This window comes from Saccoglossus kowalevskii, chromosome 11 (assembly GCF_978046115.1).
Source record: "Saccoglossus kowalevskii chromosome 11, keSacKowa6.1, whole genome shotgun sequence".
NCBI lineage: Eukaryota > Metazoa > Hemichordata > Enteropneusta > Harrimaniidae > Saccoglossus > Saccoglossus kowalevskii.
This window is the reverse complement of record NC_140651.1, coordinates 2,315,848-2,340,469: the sequence shown is the minus strand read 5'-3', so window position 1 is coordinate 2,340,469 and position 24,622 is coordinate 2,315,848. Positions and strand designations below refer to the sequence as shown.

The 24,622-nt window shown below is 35.9% G+C and overlaps 1 protein-coding gene across 1 annotated transcript; it reads left to right on the top strand.

The window, feature by feature from the left end:
- The first annotated feature begins 3,456 nt into the window (after positions 1 to 3,456).
- On the top strand, positions 3,457 to 24,599 carry LOC100367119 (uncharacterized). The gene is made up of 17 exons (XM_002735003.4): positions 3,457 to 3,536; positions 3,744 to 3,970; positions 6,201 to 6,358; positions 6,485 to 6,534; positions 6,655 to 6,747; positions 10,619 to 10,792; positions 11,125 to 11,246; positions 11,503 to 11,716; positions 21,256 to 21,309; positions 21,539 to 21,807; positions 22,179 to 22,333; positions 22,895 to 22,944; positions 23,124 to 23,216; positions 23,351 to 23,524; positions 23,699 to 23,820; positions 23,945 to 24,158; positions 24,405 to 24,599. The coding sequence occupies exons 1-17, from the start codon at positions 3,485 to 3,487 to the stop codon at positions 24,431 to 24,433; spliced, it is 2,250 nt and encodes a 749-aa protein (XP_002735049.2). The 5' UTR covers positions 3,457 to 3,484; the 3' UTR covers positions 24,434 to 24,599.
- Positions 24,600 to 24,622: the final 23 nt, after the last annotated feature.

The following is a 24,622-nucleotide window of genomic DNA, read 5'->3' as shown; positions in this document are numbered from 1 at the left end:
TAAGTCTAACTTCATAAAAACATGGAATTAATAACTGATCAATTAGAGTTTTGGAAGACAGGTAAATTGCATCATACATAACATTGAAATTGAGAATAACGGATGAAACAATTTCTGAATTTTATGACATATGCACTGTTAATTATGATAGGTCAAGAGAATACATGCTAATATTTGCATTTCAATTAACTCAGTCAACTTAAATGCAAAGGGACAAGAACCAGGCAAATAAGAATTCTTGACCTGAAACACGTCTGATTCAAGCCTTTGTAATTATTAAGCTTGAAACAAACACCATGCGCTGGATAGCAGATTTTTGCACTGAATTTGAGTTTTATTATTTACTTTTTTGTAGATGATAAACTAAAATCTTATAACATAGCTTTACCGTGGTAGTTTTCAAATAACTGAAGTCTCGGTTAAATAATAAGAATAAATTTATTGCAATCGAATTCACTTTAGTTATTGATAAGAAGGAAAATAAAGTGTAAATAAATGGAAATAACAAAACAAACAAACACACATTGAAATGAAAAAATTATAAAAATGTATATGAAATGTGTATATTATGTATTTGATTATTATTATTTTGTGGTTTGCACTGAGGCAGATGCTAGAGTGCTTTTAATCCTCTCGTATGGGGAAGCTATTATAAACATGTTTTTCTTTATTATATTGAACTGAACGAGTATTTCCTCGTCATTATTTCCAAGGATGAATATTATTTGTTCTTCATCTGTTCTGTTGCTTAGAAATGTTATAGTTTATCTATAAATAAAGGTTGCATTTGATAAAAACGTGCATCTCATCTTCGACGTCATTATTTTACAAATTAGACTTTTCCTTTCTGAAATATCAACATTGTTAAATCTGTCCCTTCCAGGATGTGTGCACTAATTGTTAATTTGATTAAAGAATTCTGTGATGTGGGTTTTTAATTATGTCTAAGTATTATTTTGCAAATGAGAAATCTGATTTAAACTGCTTACATGTGCTTAATATTTTGTTTTTTTGCTCCCTTGTTCATTTATTGTTTCTGTTATATTTTCAAGTTTCCGAATATTTTTTTTTAATTAAACCATATTCGTCTTCAGATGTTACCTTTTCCCAAACATGTTTATTATATTTAGAAAATATTTAGCCAACATTTCATGATTTCTTTGATGCATGTTAAAATAACAAACAATCTTGGTTTGTTGCTCAATCGACCGTTACGGTACTTCAGAGCAGTGGGACGAAATAAGTTTAACCATCTGCAAATGTTTTCAAATAACTCTGTATTGGTATATGTGTTTATGAATAAAATTACAAATGGCTATATTGTTTAGGTCGATTTGTGCTTTTTCTAGTTTTCTTTTTGTGTTAAATTGTATGCCTAGATATGACACTCTTTCTAACTCCACTTCATTATATGAAATTTGAATTTATTTAGTGCATTTCTTCTTTTATTGAATATTACAGTTTTTGATTTTATGATATTTATGTTTAGTTCTCATTTTTTGCAGTATGTATCTTTTAATATCATTGACAAATCTGTTGAACAGCAAAAGAATTAGGTCACCTCACCCTTTGCCGTATTCCCTGCTCAACTGGAAATGAATTAGTAATGTAATTATTAAATTCACAAATTAATTGGCAGTTCAAATTTTGAAATTCTTGTATCTTATTATTGATGAGTAGAATGTTTGTAGCATTGTACAATGTAATCTGCCAAAATATATTCAATAACATGTGTTATTCATTGAATAATTTAACTATGTATATAAAGAATGTCGAGATGTTACCATGTTTGGTTGTTTGTTTAATTGTGGAGTCTTCTATAAAACAACATTTGCTATTGTGCAAATAGAAACATATTTGGATACTCTATTATCTGTTCACATGGCCTAATTACTCATTTTAATATCTTATTCTCTTAGATTTGATATAGATACACATTTACTACTAATTAGATATTAAGCACTTGAGATCATCGTGTGAACATCATTAATTATTTATGCTTATATATCGAATTACTAGAATTCTATTAATATACACATTTCCAAGTCACTAGCTATTGTGCACGTCGATGGACTAGTAGGTTGTGATGTGATCTCATCAGCCATGCTCAAATCTAATTCCCAAAGATAAATTTCAAATATATTTTTACTAATACTTGTCAAGCCGATATGTCCATGGTAACCGTTAAAGTGGCAATTTGAAAATCTTACTGAAATCTCGTTATTGACATAATTGCATGGTCAAAGAGATCCCATAGAAGGCTAATATCATGTAAAATGTGATATTAAAAGTAAGGGTCGTAATGAAATGACACATATCATCATCAGTGACGGGCCGTCAGAGAGTCTTAGCCCTCGGCCCCAGTACGTTGTCACCTTGTACCGCAATCCCTGAATTTCTCGTGGTTTTTAATTGATGGTCCCTTCTGAAGACTATCTTTTTGTACTTGTACTTGTGATTGAATTTACAACGTCGACCATAACAAATTGATAGTAATGACACAGGAAATATTTCATGCAAACTAAAAATTTGAAAAAGACTGATAGCATGTTTCAACAGCATAACAACTGCAAAGCCATCATTACTGCTTGCAGGTATATTTGAAATATATGTTCATACATATGTGTTGGTGCTTGTAAACTCACACATAATACAAAACAATCTTCTAAACAGGTAGTACCATGTTATATGGTCAATGTCTGCTAATTATCTATTTGTCTTGTTTCAACTCTAATATATACTAAAATTTTCATCTCGACGACGGTCGTCTGCTTATTGTAGTTATCATAGATAGTCTGTGTGGTTTGAAAACAAATTGAGAAAAAAAGTGCAGATACTAGATGCATTTCATCTTCCCTACATATTACATGTTTATACACTTAATGTGTTTTGTATTGTCTATCACGTGTTCATGTAGCTACTAACGTGTGATAGTGGAGTGGAAATATTTCACAATTTCAACGAACAATATACTGACTCACGTGCTATCACGCGTTGTACATGACACGATACACGAAGAGTGGAATCATCACTAACAACGTGGAAATTTCCACCGAACCGACATCGTGTACGGACACAGTCGTTTCTATAATTTGCGTGACAATGCACCTACACTATCAAACCATATTTTTGTCATATTTTAATGAGAATTAGTAAATGATTATACTTTGTTCCACATAACCACTAACTGTGCTCGAAATAAACTTACCAACTTTAATTGTATGCTTGATCAGATATACAAGTCTCCTGAACTGATTGTGACCGAAGGTTCTACTGAAAATGACAATTACTATCTGAACAAACAATGCAAGTGATTGTTCACAGACAATGGAACGCCGGACAGGAAGCCGAGCAATTGATAACATACCGGTAAAATGATAAGACTATATCAGATGATGTATGTAGGCTTACAACTAGGCAATGTTTTAAAAGGGTGACAAAGTGTACAAGTGTCTCATTCCACTGGTGGTCTCACAGGTGAAACATGTCGCGTTTTAGTTTAATCTCGCTGTTCTGTCTTGTGTGCTTTACTACAGGTGAGTCTATGTTTCCTTTTGATCAGTGCAACAATTTTACATCTTCATTGAGTCTAATCTCAATTCTAATTATTGCAGCCTACATAATAAGCTGAATTATTCGGAATAGTATTGATACACGCATAGATAATCTAATTAACTTTTGTGTTCGATTAACATGAGATATAATGCATACGACTTAAATCATTCTGTGTTCTCTGCTTGAAGGCATATTCGGAGATTCGCTTTTCGGTGAAAATAATGATGGCGGCTTTCTTCAAGGACTGATGTCTAACACCGATAGACCCATTCTCAAAGCTTTGCTTTTGAAGAAAGTTCTCGGCTTAGGGGGAGAAGCTGATGAGGTAGAATTTCCTGCACCCATAGCACGTGCACTCTCCAGTGATGCACCCTTTCCAGTTCTCCGTGCTTTGATGGCACGCAAGGTCATGCAGGTAAGTATTTTGTAAGAATGTATAAATACACAGTATATTTTTTGTTACAAACGAGTCCTTTTTTATTTGGTGTAGACAATGTTGATATTTTGCTCACCTCTAACAAAATATATTTACTCTTTTGAAATCTTCGCCGCTAATACAAATTTGTAAATATAAATAGAGTTTATGAAATTTACATTTGAAAGCCCTTCGCAGAGAAGACAAAATATTTAAGTAGAGTCTGAAGTAGAGTCTTTTAGCAGGCGCTCAAAGTTCACCTGGATAACACGAGCTAAGTCCAATATACAGGCGTGACCGCACTGGCTAATACGGTATAAGGGTCACACATTATCACGCTTTAGTCGAGTGGAAAGATTAAATTCTGGACCTCAACATAGGATTTAGTGAAAACAAATTGATAATAAAACTTGACACATTTGAACTGACCTACATTATTAACAATTTTGATTCATTATTCTTTATTCATTGAGCATATTTTAAAGTATTTTTGTGTGATAGGTATTACAATACTAGCTTTAGTTTAAGTTTAAGCATTATTCAATATCACTTCACTTTGGCCTGTAGCCCCTCTTGGAAAATAGGCGATCGACGACAGTTCTCCAGGGTGGACCTGTGCTGCAGTCTCAAGCTGCCCCCAGGTGGATCTTGAGTGCCTAATATCGTTGTTGAGGTCCTTCCGCCGGGTGTTTTTTGGCCTTTCTCGTTTCCGCTTTCCCTACGGATTCAAAGTCAAGGCTTGTCTGGCGGTGTTGGATGGCAAAGTGTGACCAAACCAACCCCATCTCCTCCGCAAGATCTCTTCCTCCATATGAGACTGCCTGGTTTGCTTCCAGAGCTCAAGTTTACCGAGCTTATCTGGCCAATGATTTTTTTAGGATTGATCGCAGGCATCTGTTTACAAAGATCTGTTTTTTGTGGGTTGTTGCCTTTGTGGTACGTCAGGTTTCTGCTCCATATATCAGGACAGACTTTACATTTGTATTGAACAAACGAAGCTCAGTGTGTCTTACTATTGTTCGGGAGTTCCAAATGTTCCTTAGTTGGATAAATGCAGCTCTTGCTTTGCCAATCCGGCTTTTGACATCAGCGTCTGTCCCACCCTGATTATCCACAACACTGCCTATGTAAGTGAAGTACTCCACTTCGTAAAGGTGTGTATCACTTATCTTATCATGGTGGATGATTAGACCAAATTTGGCAGAAGTTGTTGCTACATTGGTGGTTTCATCCTGCATCTGCTTGTGGGACAAGAGGGCAATGTCATCAGCGAGGTACAGGTATTTAAACTGTGTCCGTAATGTCCACTGGATACCAATTGTTTTGACATTTGTCACTTTCTTCATCATCCAGTCAATGACAAGCAGGAATAGTAATGCTGGGAGTAAGCAGCCTTGTCTGACACCTGTCTTCACCTCAAAGCTATCTGCTCTATCCCTTGTATGAGTTAAGGATCATTCTGGCAAACTTTAAGGGGACCCCATAGTTCCTAAGCAGCTTCCAAAGTGAGTCTCTGTCTACACTGTCAAAAACTTTCAGATAGTCCACAGAATTGATGTACAGGGAGAAGTTCCACTCTACGGATTGTTCAACAATGATCCTCAGTGTAGTAATGTGATCAGTGCATGATCTGTCTTTATGGAAGCCTGCCTGATGGTCACGCAGTTGTTGGTCAACCGGTCCTTTCAATCTCTCAAGGATAATCCTATTGAAGACCTTTCCTGGTACTGAGAGAAGTGTGACCCCTCTGTAGTTGGAACACTGATTGAAGTCTCCTTTCTTTGGAATTTTGATCAGGTGGCCCTCTTTCTACTCTGCTGGGATTTCTCCCTGTTCCCTGTTGGCGCATCTGCTGGAATATCGTCAGGGCCTGACGTCTTTCCATTTTTAAGTTGATTTATGGCTTTCCTGATCTCCGCTTTGGTAGATTTGTCACAGTAAATCGGCAGGTCAGTGTCAGTTTCAGGTATGGTAGGTGTAATGTCAGGTGCATGTCTGTTGAGCAATTCTTCAAAGTGTACAGCCCATCCATAGAGCTGTTTATTCAATATGTTTTATCAATAAATACTGATCTACAAAAATATATAAATTTTGCTATTCTGAGAACAGATAAAGCACTTTTTAATTGTTTAGTTTGGAATTTGAAAACCAAAACATCATACTAACCACGCTCGATTGGTGAGTGATTGAAGCATACATATAATATTTTTTTCTCTGATTTATCATGAAGAACGAAGAGCCAAACATGCTTACAAAACTGATGTTGTTGCGAGTTTTAGCTAACAAATTTTCAACGAAACTTGTGGATGATATCAAAGCAAAGAAGGACAATAATACCGTGTACACTTTTACCTTACCATTGATATGTGACTGTGCTATGGAATACATGTAAGTTATATCACCATTCATGAACTTTTCATAGTCCTATGTGACTATCCGTCACTCTTAAAAAAATAGCCTGTATGAAGAGATATGTATGATTTCACTACTTAACATTGTTACTTTATTTGGCAGGGACGAAGACGGTAATATGCAAGGATTCTCTGTGGATCTCGTCTATAAAGGTAAGATACCCAGTGATGTATGCAGCATGAGAATGAAATACTCTATTAGCTCGCAATTTTCTGTCCAACTATATATTTAAAACAAACAAACATGATTTAAGCGTGACTGTATTCTTGCAGTATGTGAACAGGCTGGAAAGAAGTGTGAGTTGCAATACGAGCCTACCCGAAAATGTATGAGTCACGATGGTGAACATTTCTTGCTTGGAGAAGGTAAGCTATTGTTCAATTGATATACACTATTATCTCACATATAATGGCAGTTCGGTGTAATATTTGATATACACTATTATCTCACATATAATGGCAGTTCAGTGTAATATTTGATATACACTATTATCTCATATATAATGGCAGTTCAGTGTAATATTCGATATACACTATTATCTCACATATAATGGCAGTTCAGTGTAATATTCGATATACACTATTATCTCACATATAATGGCAGTTTAGTGTAATATTTGATATACACTATTATCTCATATATAATGGCAGTTCAGTGTAATATTCGATATACACTATTATCTCACATATAATGGCAGTTCAGTGTAATATTTGATATATACTATTATCTCACATATAATGGCAGTTCAGTGTAATATTCGATATACACTATTATCTCACATATAATGGCAGTTTAGTGTAATATTTGATATACACTATTTAAGCAATAACCCCCGCCGAAGGCGGGTATACCACGAGATATTGCACAATTCACGACATATATGCACGAGCCGCAGGCGAGTGCATATATGGAGTGCATTGTGTAATATCAAGTGGTATACCCAACTTCGGCGGCGGTTATTGCTATTATATTATACCAGTATATTGACAATTCGATAAAACTTGTAAAAAAAGAGTTTACTTTCATCTACTAAAAGATCATGATTATGGCCCTTGAACATGAATATTTATAAGAATAGTATGTAGTTGTACGCTGAATGCATACAAAAATTACATGCGCAACACAGTTCAAATTGAATACAAACTAATTTTTATTCCACATGAAAAAAAAACATCCACGTTGAATAGAGCAGCGTAAAAACACGAATTAGCATAACAAAGGATGACCTTTTACTGACGCACAACGCGATTTGAAATACAGGGTCGTGTACAGTTTGGATCATTTAAACAACGGATTTTCCACGTTTTCATTCCGGTTTTTGTACAATTTGGACTGTAATTTGCCCATTGAAAGTACAGTTGTGAAATAAACCGGTTTTGTGACTCATCATACTACTTGTAACTGTGTATATTTGACGTTCAGCGGTACGCGGCGGGACGCGGTGTATCATGTACGGCGACCGGCACAGCGACCTCAGTTCCAACATCTGACCTGGATACCTTTGGTATAACCAAAGTTTTGTGACAGTATGACTGACAAGTTTTGTCGTTGTTCTGGGGTAAGTTTGATGGTGTAAGATCGGATTTTCACATCGTTTTTGTGACACGTACATGATATGCCTTGTCTCAACTAAGGCCGAAAGACTTTGCACGCCGTCGCTCTAATACAGCCTGAGTGGTTGGTGTACACTCGGCACAAATCTGTAGCTTTCGTCACCCATAGTGAAGAATTACAATACCATATATCGTCGTCGAATCCTGCGTTGTCCCGTGTTTTTTGAAACAGATGACAATTACCCGGGTGCACTGCAATTTTGTCAGCTGCCGCTACCGGACACCGGTTGTTATTTAGTGGCAAACTGGCATACATTTTTGCCTGTGACTCATAGTTTTTTTGCATTTTTATGTCATTAAATCCCTCAATTATATCTTGTACTTAAAGATCATGTTTTCTTTGTTGGAAGTTCGCAATCCATCTCAAAGTAACAACACTGAGAACATAGCGTTCTGGCGTTCGTGTCGGCACCTCACGGTGTTAAGGGACGGTGGTTTAGGTTTATGTGGCGAACGACAATCACCCAACGACCGACGCTCACAACTTGGATCCCACCATTAACAAAAAGCAATATTATAGTTATATAACTTTTCAGATGTTTTTAATTCAGTATTTTTTTCAATATTCTTCTAAAATTCAACCACTATATTTACCTAAAAATCAAATAATACCCGTTTTATGCATTTTCGTATTAAACCTGTAGTCAATTCATGTTCCAGGGCCACTTGGTTTAGCCGTGCATTATCAGCCAATATACCATGGATTGCATATGCAAATTTTGTGTTTGGACCAATCAAATCAATGGATTAACACCATCAATATACTGGTATAATATAATATCTCATATATAATGGCAGTTCAGTGTAATATTTGATATACACTATTATCTCATATATAATGGCAGTTCAGTGTAATATTTGATATACACTATTATCTCATATATAATGGCAGTTCAGTGTAATATTTGATATACACTATTATCTCATATATAATGGCAGTTCAGTGTAATATTTGATATACACTATTATCTCATATATAATGGCAGTTCAGTGTAATATTTGATATACACTATTATCTCATATATAATGGCAGTTCAGTGTAATATTCGATATACACTATTATCTCATATATAATGGCAGTTCAGTGTAATATTCGATATACACTATTATCTCACATATAATGGCAGTTCAGTGTAATATTTGATATACACTATTATCTCATATATAATGGCAGTTCAGTGTAATATTCGATATACACTATTATCTCATATATAATGGCAGTTCAGTGTAATATTCGATATACACTATTATCTCACATATAATGGCAGTTCAGTGTAATATTTGATATACACTATTATCTCATATATAATGGCAGTTCAGTGTAATATTTGATATACACTATTATCTCACATATAATGGCAGTTCAGTGTAATATTCGATATACACTATTATCTCATATATAATGGCAGTTCAGTGTAATATTTGATATACACTATTATCTCATATATAATGGCAGTTCAGTGTAATATTCGATATACACTATTATCTCATATATAATGACAGTTCAGTGTAATATTCGATATACACTATTATCTCATATATAATGACAGTTCAGTGTAATATTTGATATACACTATTATCTCATATATAATGACAGTTCAGTGTAATATTTGATATACACTATTATCTCATATATAATGGCAGTTCATGTGTAATATTCGATATATACTATTATCTCATATATAATGGCAGTTCAGTGTAATATTTGATATACACTATTATCTCACATATAATGGCAGTTCAGTGTAATATTCGATATATACTATTATCTCATATATAATGGCAGTTCAGTGTAATATTTGATATACACTATTATCTCACATATAATGGCAGTTCAGTGTAATATTCGATATATACTATTATCTCATATATAATGGCAGTTCGGTGTAAGATTTAGTGTAGTATCTCCAACCTATGTATTAACAATCTCGACATTTCTATTTGGTATATGTAAGCGGATTGACCTTTTGACATCGTGGCAGACTTTTGCAAAATAAGCTAATATTTCGATTTTTTGTACACAATATGTATTGAGTTATTAATTGAGTTATAATTACAACAATCGTAAAAAGCCGCGTATTTATGATACCTACCATATACATTTTTTTCACCCATTCATGTCTAGTGGGGAGCCCTTAGTCACAGATTGTAAAACAACCACGTTTTGAATTATTAATTATGTAACCAGTGCACTCCTCAGACAGTAAATATGGTGATGACTCTAAAAATAACTATATTTCTTAATCGCAATGGGATAAACTTTCGGTACTTGGCGTTTATGCACCGCGATCTGTTATGCAAATGAGCAAGAACGCTCTACGCAAACGCAAAACTTGCAGAGCGCAAAACGTTTACGTTTTCAATTCCGAATATATTCTGTCATTAATTTGTTATAACAAGCATTTAAGCAATACGGGTTCGCATGAATTTAGCTACGCGTCGATCGCCGTACTATCCTCGTGCATATTTTGTAGTATTCTCGTGATGACCTCACAATATACGAGTACAGTATGATCGGTTTGTGTGTATTCATTTAACTAAACTGTGGCCGTGTACTGCCCTTGCGATTTGTATTTATCCAGTAGAATCAAATCGCCAAATGTGTTTCTATTTTCATTTGTAGGTCTTGGTGGAAAGCAATACGATGGCTGTCTTGGATGGTTTAAAGCTAGGCAGCGTGACAACATTGTCGCCTTCAGCGAGCCATATTGGGTTATTGAAAACAGCAATCACTTCTACGTTCTTGCTGGCAACCCCAGCGATTTCGATGCAAATAATATTGCTGGAAAGAAAATTGGCAAGAATCTTTTTTTTTCGAATGTGACTTATTCTGGTAGAATGGCACCATGTTGCTAATATTATATGATAATTATGCGCCGACATGTAAGGATAAATATATGACGTAAATTAGTTAATATGATAATAAGTCAATGATCAACAGGAATATAAATGTTGATAGTCCATGTTTACAAGTGAATAACACTCAAACAAACAAACATATCAATATACTTCATCGTTTGTACAAGGAACGTGAAAGTGGCACTGACGTGTCCCATGCGAAACGGAGCTAGCTAAATGTCGTTATAGTAATATATTGTTACAAATATCATTTTCTACTAAAATATGTAGGTTTTGTAAATGGTTGGACTGGAGGTCACGCATGTTTGGCTGACGTTGAAGGAGCAGATTCTATGGATTATATGTATTTCGAAGACAGAAGAGCACTTATCAAAAGTTTAGAAACTGGAGCGGTAAAAAAATCATATAATTCATATACTGACATTACACACACACAAAAAAATGATATAAGTGATCTGAGTGAACAACATCTACAGCAATATAGTATCACTGCATCAAACATTTCCACGGCTCCTTTGTTATAGGAAGAAGCTGTTAAGCAAACACAGACATGTCACAACGAAAATTGCTTTGTACTGGGACCAAAAACAAATTTAGTGGATATTCCATTCAACTGACTAATTTTTTATTGTACTATCTTTGTATCAGTGTGATGCTATCTTCATGCAAGATGAATACGCAAGCGCTGCAGTTGCAAAGGGATTTGAACGAGTTGGCGACAGTATTAGCTGTGCTGAACCAGGTGAAACGCATGTTATTACGAGAAAGGATAATCGACTATCATGGTTTAGTGAAACATTAAAGGAAATGAAAGAAAATGGCAAATACTATGGTGTATGTGCCAAGGCCAGAGAAGAGCATGGTAAGTATAATATTGATGTCCGAGTTCTAAACAGATCACATATGAAGTTTCAATACACAAATGAAAGTAAAACGTTAATATCTCAGACACAGGCTATAACTTGTGACAACACATATACTATATTTCTTACTTGGCGGCATGGAGTTGATTGAAATATCGTTCTACAGGATGTTGTTATTGTCTCACTATTTCACTATACGGTGACGTTGTTGTACAATGTTGGTAGTTTTATATTACATAGTTATCAACGTACACAATTGTATAAATAGTTTGGATATACATTACAGTATAACCGTAATATTATGGTTCATTATTAAATTAGTTTCCGGAAATATAGCTTTAAATTTGAATCTCGTTGAAAAGAAGTTTTCACATTGATAAACTATTAAGAACATATTGCATGGCCATGAGGGCACTACTATGCGTCTATTTCTCCGAGGAGTTGTTCGGTACCAACAATACCTGCTATAGACGTATACTAGTGCCCGAATTAGGCCATGCAATATGTGTTTTATACCACATTACACGTTCATACTGTACCATTAATAGTAAACACACTGCATGTCTTCTTCTCGACGTCTGCTAGCGGTGTCCCGATTTCTTCACACAACTATGTAAAGACGCTTCTAGAAAACCTGATTGCGGCCTTCGTTTTCGGTGCATCTTTATCACTACTAGTGTGTCAAGTTCTTCTTCTGAACTGAAGCTAAATCGTCCAGTCTTTCGAGGCGGACCATCGATATCAGCGACCGAACTAGCAGACGACATATTGGCAATCACACGATCAGGTGACGAGTGACGTCATCCTCGAGCACTAGTTGATGTACTAGTCTCCCTAGGGAACTAGTAATTTCTACTATGGTAAATTTAGCCGATAACACGTGATCCTGTTTTGATCAATTACAGTACAGTATTAACGAGTGATGTGTTATAACATGCATTATGTTACACGTGTAAAATTATATCCAATCAATTGCAAATCCACGTAACGGATAAAATAGTATGCTATTTGAGCGGGATTACAACAATTTTCCAAACAAAGTGTTTAGATTGAGGAATTGTTTAATTTAACATTGCATACAACGCATTGCACACTAACAGGTAAATATGTATATATAGTCACACTATGCTGTGCAAATCGGTGTGTATTTATTGACTATATTTATCTTTTCAGGACACAAGGGAGAAATCAATTGTGTATAAGAACCAATAAATCTAAAGCAATGGTTGAAGTCCAACGAACGCTCTCACCACTACTTTTGAAATAACAATAACAATAAAGATACAATAAATTCAGTGTATACCGTCTTTATTTGTTGAATTATGAAATAACCTGCAATTAAACAAATCACGTATAAATATATCCTAATAATACAGACTATTCTGACCATTCGGATCGTTTGAGCCACAGTCTCTTTATCCCGTGTTTGAGCTTAGATAATTATTGTATTGAAAAAAAGAGTAGACCCTTATTGGTATAGCGATTTCGCTCACTCGACCGAACAAAATAATAAACGTGGACTTAAAAGTAACAGTACTTATTTCAAAACGTAATGATTTTCGCTTTTTCAATATCTACTATTATATCGACTTGTACTAATTTGTGTTCGAATTCTAAAACAATACATATTAATTTAATAATTATTGGCTTAGTATGCCCGAAAATAAAGAATGACCGAAGTGCTTATAGTTTTTGTAGTAGGCACATCGTAGCAGGCATTCAGATGTTATGATTGTGTTGAGTAAATTAATTGGAGGGCTAAGACTTATTTATGATAATATTGTTTATATGATACAAAATTAAGTATCATCACTGTCAGTTAAACTAGAAAAAGGAAATTGTCATAATCTTTGAAAGATTTGTGTACGTGTACTGACCGATTAGATTGTATCTCCGGTTTCGTTTAAATAAAGAAACATACTTTTCTTTGGTGGGATGTGAAACGGCGACAAATTTAGTCATCTTATATAACGGACAATTGAAACTGATCCTCCCATATTCAATTTAGGACTCAAGCGAAGATGAAATATTTAATTACTGTCCTGCGTCTTGTCAAAGAAAATTTAAATTTCAAGAATGACCTATTGTTGCTGATCATTTTCTGCTATTCCCCACCAAACTATATTGATACAAGAACTTTCTGATCGCTGATGCCTATCTAACCCTCCCTACCAAATCCTACATTTTAACATGTTTATAACAAGCCCCGGATACCAGCGCGTATTTTAACCATTACTGAAAATAGGAAACCTCTAATATTCACCTGAAAGTGTGATTTGCGTTTACAAATGCCATAAATACAAAAGATGAATCGAACACTTATTTACTTGCTCATAAATAATTCAATGCTTTACACTTGACATTGACATGACCTTTCTAACCTCTGCCTTTTAATAATCAAAGATGAATTCTATGTCAACTCCAGAAGTTGCACCCTGATTAATGCTGCTCAATCCCAGACAATGTTCTGAGCTGATCTGAAAAACAATGTCGGTTTACAAAATATGGCACAGTCACGTAGCTAAGACAATGCCAGTTTACAAAATATGCAACAGTTACGTAGCTAAAACAATGACAGTTTACAAAATATGCCACATTTACGTAGCTAAAACAATGCCAGTTTACAAATATGCCACATTTACGTAGCTAAAACAATGACAGTTTACAAAATATGCCACATTTACGTAGCTAAAACAATGACAGTTTACAAATATGCCACATTTACGTAGCTAAAACAATGACAGTTTACAAAATATGCCACATTTACGTAGCTAAGACAATGCCAGTTTACAAAATATGCCACAGTTACGTAGCTAAAACAATGCAAGTTTACAGAATATGCAACATTTCCGTAGCTAAAACAATGCCAGTTTTCAAAATATGCCAGAGTTACGTAGCTAAGACAATGCCAGTTTACAAAATATGCCACAGTTACGTAGCTAAGACAATGCCAGTTTACAAAATATACCACAGTTACTTAGCTAAGACAACGCCAGTTTACAAAATATACCACAGTTACGTAACTAACTAAGACAATGTCGGTTTACAAAATTTGACACAATTATGTAGCTAATACAATGTCGGTTTACAAAATATATCACAGTTACGTAGCTAAGGCAGTGTAAGTTTGCAAATTATGCCACATTTACGTAGCTAAGACAATGCCAGTTTACAAAATATACCACAGTTACGTAGCTAACTAAGACAATGTCGGTCACGGTTTACAAAATTTGCCACAATAATGTAGCTAATACAATGTCGGTTTACAAAATATATCACAGTTACGTAGCTAAGGCAGTGTAAGTTTGCAAATTATGCCACATTTACGTAGCTAAGACAATGCCAGTTTACAAAATATACCACAGTTACGTAGCTAACTAAGACAATGTCGGTCACGGTTTACAAAATTTGCCACAATAATGTAGCTAATACAATGTCGGTTTACAAAATATACCACAGTTACGTAGCTAAGGCAGTGTAAGTTTACAAATTATGCCACATTTACGTAGCTAAGACAATGCCAGTTTACAAAATATACCACAGTTACGTAGATAATTAAGACAATGTCGGTTTACAAAATATATCACTGATGCTGATCTTCGTAATTTTTTTCAATGATTTTTTCAACCCGTATAGCTGCAAACTATTGTCTAATAACACAGGCTGCACATACTAATACAATTAGTTGACTACATTTGGCTGATTTATAACAGGCTGCTCATTTATAACAACTGTTATAACAAAACCGGCCAATCAAAGTCGGCGTAAATTCACGATTGACAATTTTGCCTGAGTCTGATAGTTACCTCTCTGAGACAAGTGATTTAAACGATGATAATTATTTCAATTATTACTTTTTTTTTAATATGTACTAATCTACGATCATAATTCAAGTTATATTCACGTCCGAAATTTAGGGGGTTCGACGGAACCCCCCCCCCCCCCCCAAAATATGGGCCTGACCGGAGAGCAACTTTTCTAGCTGACTAGTTGAACCCGTTCGTATTCGGACAGAAAAGAGTCGTTTCCGGGTGACCTCATCAAAGGCTGATTAGTAAAAGCGGCGGAGCCCGTCGGAGAACAGGTGGCTCCCCGGAGCTTCGCGGATACAGGAACGGCAACTGCTTGTTTGATTGTGATAGTCCTAATAAAGAACACAGTATAACATTTCGTTGTACATTATTCTCTAGGTTGTCAGAGCTATACAAGTCATAGGAGAGAAATAAGCTTTCCGGTATTTAACACCATCGATAAACACACACACAATACATACGCCCTCAACGTCGTAATAACTATTTTTGAGCAAAAAAGTGATGTACTTGTAATGACTGTTTGGCCCTAAAGTAATGTCAGTTTTTACACTACATAATAGACTGTGACCATAAAATCGATGTTATATCCCATAAACCCACACCCACAAAAGCATAATTTCTGAAACTCTACACTTGTCTTGGTCTCTATATATGTAAATTTACAGAAAAGATTAATATGATTAGTTATCGTCAAGGTTTGTTCCACATACACAATGTCAATATTTCAAATTTGTGACTGGAAGTTCTCAACTATTGAAAACATTTGACCAACTGGGTTTATCCATATATTTTACGTAACCCATACGGTTCTCCGTATTTGAAACACATCGCTATTGATCAGGAAATAATTTTTTGTTTTGCTCCAATATTCAGCGTGAACGCTGTGTTCCGGTGAACGTTATTCAACTTAAATCTGTTGATCAGTCTTCGATTTGATTGTTGCATTGTTTACTATATAGCGTTTTACTGTATTCTAATTACTATGATTTACCTGCCCAGTGTTTGATGTAAAGTTTAAGCGATGATTGAATATACCAACCTTGACTGGCGAAGATGCACAAGGTACAAATGTATGTATACACATTTGTCCGAAATGAAAACAAAAAAATATTCAATGTAATGACAACAAATTTTATGTTCACAGATACTCCACAATAACAAATATCAAATGAAGCAGAGCATCACGGGTAATCTCTGGTTACTTGCTACGCTACTTTTAAAATTGCCTTCTACAATGTGTGACACATATAGTACATTAAAAATTCAAAGTAATTTCTTATAGTTTTCTGTCACTATTAACATGAAAATACTGTGTCCAAAAGAGGCAGGAGGACAACGAATCGCACATTTTGCTCTGTTTTTACGTTGCCTTTTTGCTTGTAACATATCAAAGAACATATCATCTGGCCCTGTACGTGTATGTAATGTTGTGTTCTTTGTTGAAAAATATTTGATAAAATTCTTGGGATTGTGCAAAGTTTCATTAGTGAATGACTTGTTTGTTTGTCCACTTTATTTTAATTCTTGTCACTGCCTTTAATGTTCGACGGTATTAGCAACGTTTCACCCACCATCCGTACTAAAAAAAATAAAACATATTGTAAATTAAATCAAGCCTGTACTATCGAGTTCTACATTACGACCAGCAACAATTCACTCACTTTGATATCTTATTTCTGAGTCAACTTGGCCATGCACCGAGCTACGAGCGATGAATTCCCGATGGCTCAGATATTAAATGTAAAAAATAAAACGATTTATTTTCGCACGATCAGTTGCACTGAGAAATAGGTGTAAAACGGATGCTCTGATTGGCCAAAAAAGCTGATCCATTTTCAAAATTGCGCTTCATATAGATTTCGTTATTCTTATAGTTTCTAGAATGAAACAGCATCGTAACAGACTAGGTATTATCACACAGTTAATACTTGCTTTGTTTTTTATATGGTAAATGTTTAATTTTAAACTTAAAAAAGACATTTCTGACTATCGCGATGGTTGTCAAGTTTCAATTACACAATCTTTAGAGCTTCTCTCTTGATTCTGTTGACGTCGAAAAGGACTAAGCGAGCCCTATGACTGCCCTATGAGTTTTGTTTTGGCTGAAGTTTTTATTGACTGAGTATTGTTTCGTAAACTAAATTTGAAATGCAAGAAATTAGTTTGTTTTATAAATTTAAGATTTTTTTTTGTAAATTATTTTTGTTTAGTTTTGAGAACGTGAATTTGTTATGAATAGTTAATTTTTTTTAAAAATTAAACTGTTGTTTTAATTTTTTTGCGGAAAGTAAAACATGATGTAACCCCTGTGGAATAGCTGTCCACATAATTGCATCACTATTCACCCACTGACAGGCCACGTGCGACATAATTGCATCACTATTCACCCACTGACAGGCCACGTGCGACATAATTGCATCACTATTCACCAACTGACAGGCCACGTTTGACATAATTGCATCACTATTCACCCACTGACAGGCCACGTGCGACATAATTGCATCACTATTCACCCACTGACAGGCCACGTGCGACATAATTGCATCACTATTCACCCATTGACAGGCCACGTGCGACATAATTGCATCACTATTCACCCACTGACAGGCCACGTGCGACAAAATTGCATCACTATTCACCCACTGACAGGCCACGTGCGACATAATTGCATTACTATTCACCCACTGACAGGCCACGTGCGACATAATTGCATCACTATTCACCCACTGACAGGCCACGTGCGACATAATTGCATCACTATTCACCCACTGACAGGCCACGTTTGACATAATTGCATCACTATTCACCCACTGACAGGCCACGTTTGACATAATTGCATCACTATTCACCCACTGACAGGCCACGTGCGACATAATTGCATCACTATTCACCCACTGACAGGCCACGTGCGACATAATTGCATCACTATTCACCCACTGACAGGCCACGTGCGACATAATTGCATCACTATTCACCCACTGACAGGCCACGTTTGACATAATTGCATCACTATTCACCCACTGACAGGCCACGTTTGACATAATTGCATCACTATTCACCCACTGACAGGCCACGTGCGACATAATTGCATCACTATTCACCCACTGACAGGCCACGTGCGACATAATTGCATCACTATTCACCCACTGACAGGCCACGTGCGACATAATTGCATCACTATTCACCCACTGACAGGCCACGTTTGACATAATTGCATCACTATTCACCCACTGACAGGCCACGTTTGACATAATTGCATCACTATTCACCCACTGACAGGCCACGTTTGACATAATTGCATCACTATTCACCCACTGACAGGCCACGTGCGACATAATTGCATCACTATTCACCCATTGACAGGCCACGTGCGACATAATTGCATCACTATTTACCCACTGTCAGGCCACGTGCGACATAATTGCATCACTATTCACCCACTGACAGGCCACGTGCGACATAATTGCATCACTATTCACCCACTGACAGGCCACGTGCGACATAATTGCATCACTATTCACCCACTGACAGGCCACGTGCGACATAATTGCATCACTATTCACCCACTGACAGGCCACGTGCGACATAATTGCATCACTATTCACCCACTGACAGGCCACGTGACATAATTGCATCACTATTCAGCCACTGACAGGCCACGTGCGACATAATTGCATCACTATTCACCCACTGACAGGCCACGTGCGACATAATTGCATCACTATTCACCCACTGACAGGCCACGTGCGACATAATTGCATCACTATTCACCCACTGACAGGCCACGTGACATAATTGCATCACTATTCACCCACTGACTGGCCACGTTTGACATAATTGCATCACTATTCACCCACTGACAGGCCACGTGCGACATAATTGCATCACTATTCACCCACTGACAGGCCACGTGCGACATAATAGCATCACTATTCACCCACTGACAGGCCACGTGCGACATAATTGAATCACTATTCACCCACTGACAGGCCACGTGCGACATAATTGCATCACTATTCACCCACTGACAGGCCACGTGCGACATAATTGCATCACTATTCACCCACTGACAGGCCACGTGCGACATAATTGCATCACTATTCACCCACTGACAGGCCACGTGCGACATAATTGCATCACTATTCACCCACTGACAGGCCACGTGCGACATAATTGCATCACTATTCACCCACTGACAGGCCACGTGCGACATAATTGCATCACTATTCACCCACTGACAGGCCACGTGCGACATAATTGCATCACTATTCATCCACTGACAGGCCACGTTTGACATAATTGCATCACTATTCACCCACTGACAGGCCACGTTTGACATAATTGCATCACTATTCACCCACTGACAGGCCACGTGCGACATAATTGCATCACTATTCACCCACTGACAGGCCACGTGCGACATAATTGCATCACTATTCACCCACTGACAGGCCACGTGCGACATAATTGCATCACTATTCACCCACTGACAGGCCACGTGCGACATAAACCAAGTAGTACAATTTTCATCACAGTCCCCATTGTAAAATGGCGATCAACGTCCTCGTAGCATTCACATTTTATTCGACAAAAAGGACGAATACGCTTAAGTTGTGCACATTCAACTTCCAAATATAAAATATATGTGTTTTCAAAACATGTTTTTTGCGAAGAACCACATTCGCTGTTTTCTATATCAAAATAACCGAGTCTTAGATTTATTTATGAACAAAGCAAAATATCCAAAATACATCACATTGTTAAACATGTTTCAACTATTTGAATTACAGAATTTTGCAAAGTGGTAAAAACTAGTTTCCACAATGAACATATCCACCGTCTTTATTTGGAATATAGTTTGTATGTGTATGTTGACAGACTGAATGTGAAAACATTGCTTTAGTAGGTAAACAGTCAAGAATATATTTTCGGTCAAGGGCTCGTAACAACAAATGACCTTATCTCCGTTAAAATGGCCATGACCATGAATACGATTAACTCTGTAGCCAAATACATACTGATAAACTGTATACTACTTCAATATATTGACATGCTGATTATACCAGTGTGGTGTAGTGAATTGTTTGCATGTACAATAACATTCATATATCACCTTTTGCATGTGGTGTTAAAGTGAAATTCCGTTCCTGAATCTTAAAAAATAACGGAATGTTTGTTTCAGCTGTAAATCGTTTTTAACAAAATATAACTGTGAGCAGATGTATTGTGTTCATGCAAAAGCCAGTATATACCTTATTCGTCGTAACATTTAACAGCAATACATTTGTTGTCAGAATAAATACGATGGATATATATGTATATGCACACTCCAGGATGCAATCATTTACTAATAACAAATACTTTAACTTCGTGATCAATTTGTTTTAATGTGCAAAAAAGTTTTATTCTAATTTTCTACTGAGCCACAAAACACCGTACAATAGAATACCACTGGATGATCACATTATCAGTGCGATTAGAATTAAATGACCTTTCTTTTATCAGATATGGGAATACTTTAGTCATAGCAGTTTCAAAGTTGCGTTCCAAGGCGACGCGGCAAATAATAAATAGTTTTAAAATGTGGGGTCAATGACGATAATAAGATTCCTAAGACGAGATAAATCCTTCTAAGGAGATAAAAAACGATGACGTTGCAATCGAAATGCTTAAAAGGATAGCGTGGCCTGTCTGTAATTCTTCTTGTTCCAGATCTCACAAGTGAAACATGGCACGTATTCTACTGTTAACGCTCTTCTGTCTGGTGTGTTTGAGCACAGGTAAAATATTTTATTTTTTTGTATCCGTACTATACAATGGTTACACTGTTTTTGTATATTCACATTATATATTTATTTCATTATGCTTGTACACCAACATTTGTGCGAATACAAGTGCAACGCTGAGATTTACAACAATATTTCTGATTGATATGCTAAATAACAACTGAAGGAACGTTTATTTATGATAACTACAAATTACTATATATAACACACTTTTTATTTGTAGGTATTGTCGGAGAGAGTGACGATGGCGGTCTATTTGATGACAGTCTATTCGAAAATTTATCTGACAAACCCTTACTCAAAGCCATGATGTTAAAGAATTTGTTCGGTGGATCAATTGGCGGCGATAGCGGACCACCTCCCATGCTCAAAGCTTTGCTTTTGAAGAAGGTGCTTGGCGATGAAGGCGTACCTGCTCCACTTGAGCGTGCATTGTCTGCTAATGCTCCATCACCCATCATCCGTGCTTTGATTGCCAAGCAAGTTATGCAGGTAAGCGTTATATTATAAAAATCGCGGTTTTGTCTCATTGTCTAAAATTTGTCTCATTACTAATATGACAAGCCATTGTGAAACGCCCCCAAAATTGCAGCGCCATTGTATGCGTTATCTTATCTGCCAAGCAGCATTGAACCTGTTTGTTTCGTACTTTGTTCCGCTCAATAAGGTCAAGGAATACGAAATAACGCTAGGTCATCACCATCTCGGATTATTTCCGTTGATATTATATCAGAATCAAAACACACACACTGTTCACTAATTAGATTCTAGTTTAAAAGTTTTACATAAGCGAAATGTGCATTCAATGTATCAACAAGTGAATAATACTCACACAATATGATTTGTTTAACTATGTAACGAAGAATGAAGATGCCATGCTACCTAAAATCATGCTATTCAAGACTTTGGCCACCAATTTAGGAAAGAAACTTGTGAACGAGTGTATGAAAATGATAGATGATAGAAAGGTCTATACCTTTGCTATTCCAATGATATGCGACTGTGCTTTGGAATATACGTAAGTTAAACATCTTAATTATTACAATACAGTGGATAAAGAAGCTACAATGTCACCAAACTCTACGTCTGGCCATTGATACTGGCTGTCATTGTCGTTTATTTAAATACTTAATATTCATTCGTCTTGATTTATTATTTCGACAATTATTAAAAGTTGCTACACTGACTGAAAATCAATACAATCACTTTAAAATAGCATAACAAATACAATTATATATGCAAATCTAGTCAATCTACGTAGAGTAAGATTATGACGAGATCTACGACATAGTACCGAAGACATGTAAAAAGACCACTCTGGGGATTGTACTGTAACTAACAATTGTAATTTGAGAAGGTGGTTCGTAATAATGTATATTGACGCCAACTACGCCTGGAATAGAAGATACCATCATAACATATATAATGCCAGTCATATGCATATGGTGTGTTTAGTGGATCCCAGGATGGTGAAATCTTAGAGTAACTAGTTTTATAAAAAACAAAAAACAAAAAAACAATAACCCATGTGTGTTTTTAGTTTTTAAAATGTCAATATCTATTATTTTATTTATCATAGTACCGATGAAGGTGTAATGGCAGGTTTCCACGTCGACCTCCTCAAAGAAGGTGAGTGCTAATCATATATATATTCATCTTTTGCACTATTTACAGTTTTCACACCATCTGGATATGCTCAAATATAACCAGGTTGCTATATCACACAGTTGTGTATCCTAGTCGACGCATACTGTAGATCAAGTAATTTAGTAAGGTTATTTATTTATATATTTATATTCATATTACAGTGTGCAAAGAAGCAGGAAAGAAGTGTGTAGGCGTTTACGATCCAAGTGAAAAATGTATGGGCCATTCTGGGCGCTATTTTACTGTTGGACATGGTAAGAGTTTATATATTTGTACTATAGTGTTCGTGATGACAACTGTGTAACTGGCGGTAAATTACATCACAGGTCAATACGTACACATTCAAAGCATTGTGTAAATAAATACATATGAACTATTTCTATAATAGGACTCGCTGGAAAAGAATACGACGCATGCTTTGGGTGGTTCAACACTGTTGAACGTCAACAAGTCGTTTCATTCACCGAGTCATACTGGGAAGTTGAGAATAAATATTATCTGTACGTTAAAAGCGGAAATCCCAATGGATTTGATGCAACCAATATTACGAGCAAGACTATAGGTAAGAACAATCACGCTTTATTATTGGCTTTTATCAATAATGGATCATTATTATAAATCCAAATTGATGTAACTGTCTGTTGATCTCTTAATATATTATCTTATCGTACAATAATCTACACTTATAAACTTTATATTATTTACCTGTCTCATAATATGCACTCCTTGTTTGTAGGTTTTGTGACTGCATGGTCTGGCGGCCACCCTTGTCTGTCTGGCATTACTGGAGCTGATTCTATGACTTACGACTATGCAGAAAATTTAGACGCCCTCATTGACAACTTAGAGAACGATAAGGTCAAGTTGTATTTGTTTATTCTGTCACGTGACGTCATCCATTCTTTACATAGAACCGAGGTCGTAAATTCTTACTGACATCTATGGGCTATTAAATAATGAAAATAATTTATCTGTGTTTTAGGTTGATGCTATCTTTGTGCAAAATGAATATTCAAATCCTGCCATTGAGAAGGGCTACGAACGGATTGGGGAGAGTATTGAGTGTGCTGAATCAGGTATTTCACATGGTGTGACCAGGAAAGATAATCCACTTCCATGGTTCAGTGAAACATTAAAGGAAATGAAAGAAAATGGCAAATATTATGGTGTATGTGCTAAGGCAAAACAAGACCACGGTAAGAGTGTGTCCTTGATCATCCAATGTGAACAGACTATACATTATATAATGGGAGGTAGAACCTTTGTTAATGTTTCAACAATGATACGACATTCCGTCAATGACAGTTAATGTTAGTGGAGTTATCATACATCTGTGCCAACAAAATGCAGTGACAAATATTCAAAAGAATATGACGCTATTGCCAATAATATTAACACACGTTACTCCCTTGATTGACATGTTTCTGTGTTTTTATTTGCAGGTCACAAGGGAGATATCAATTGTGTATAAAATGAAAAGAACATAGCTAGATTGGATTGTGTATTAATAATCTTATACGTGCATCAACAATACATCTCGTAATATATGTATAGTATTACTCACTGCGATAAAGTTTTCTTATTGATCAAAGACGAGGGAATACATTATGGCATAAATAAAATGATATGATAAGTATAAACAAAGTAGTTTATCGTATTA

Bases quoted from the DNA above. Each gene is read 5' to 3' on its own strand.
- LOC100367119 (XM_002735003.4), top strand. From the start codon at position 3,485: ATGTCGCGTTTTAGTTTAATCTCGCTGTTCTGTCTTGTGTGCTTTACT. The intron at 6,535-6,654 runs GTAAGATACCCA...GTATTCTTGCAG, and splicing joins TGTGGATCTCGTCTATAAAG to TATGTGAACAGGCTGGAAAG. The intron at 22,945-23,123 runs GTGAGTGCTAAT...TTCATATTACAG, and splicing joins CGTCGACCTCCTCAAAGAAG to TGTGCAAAGAAGCAGGAAAG.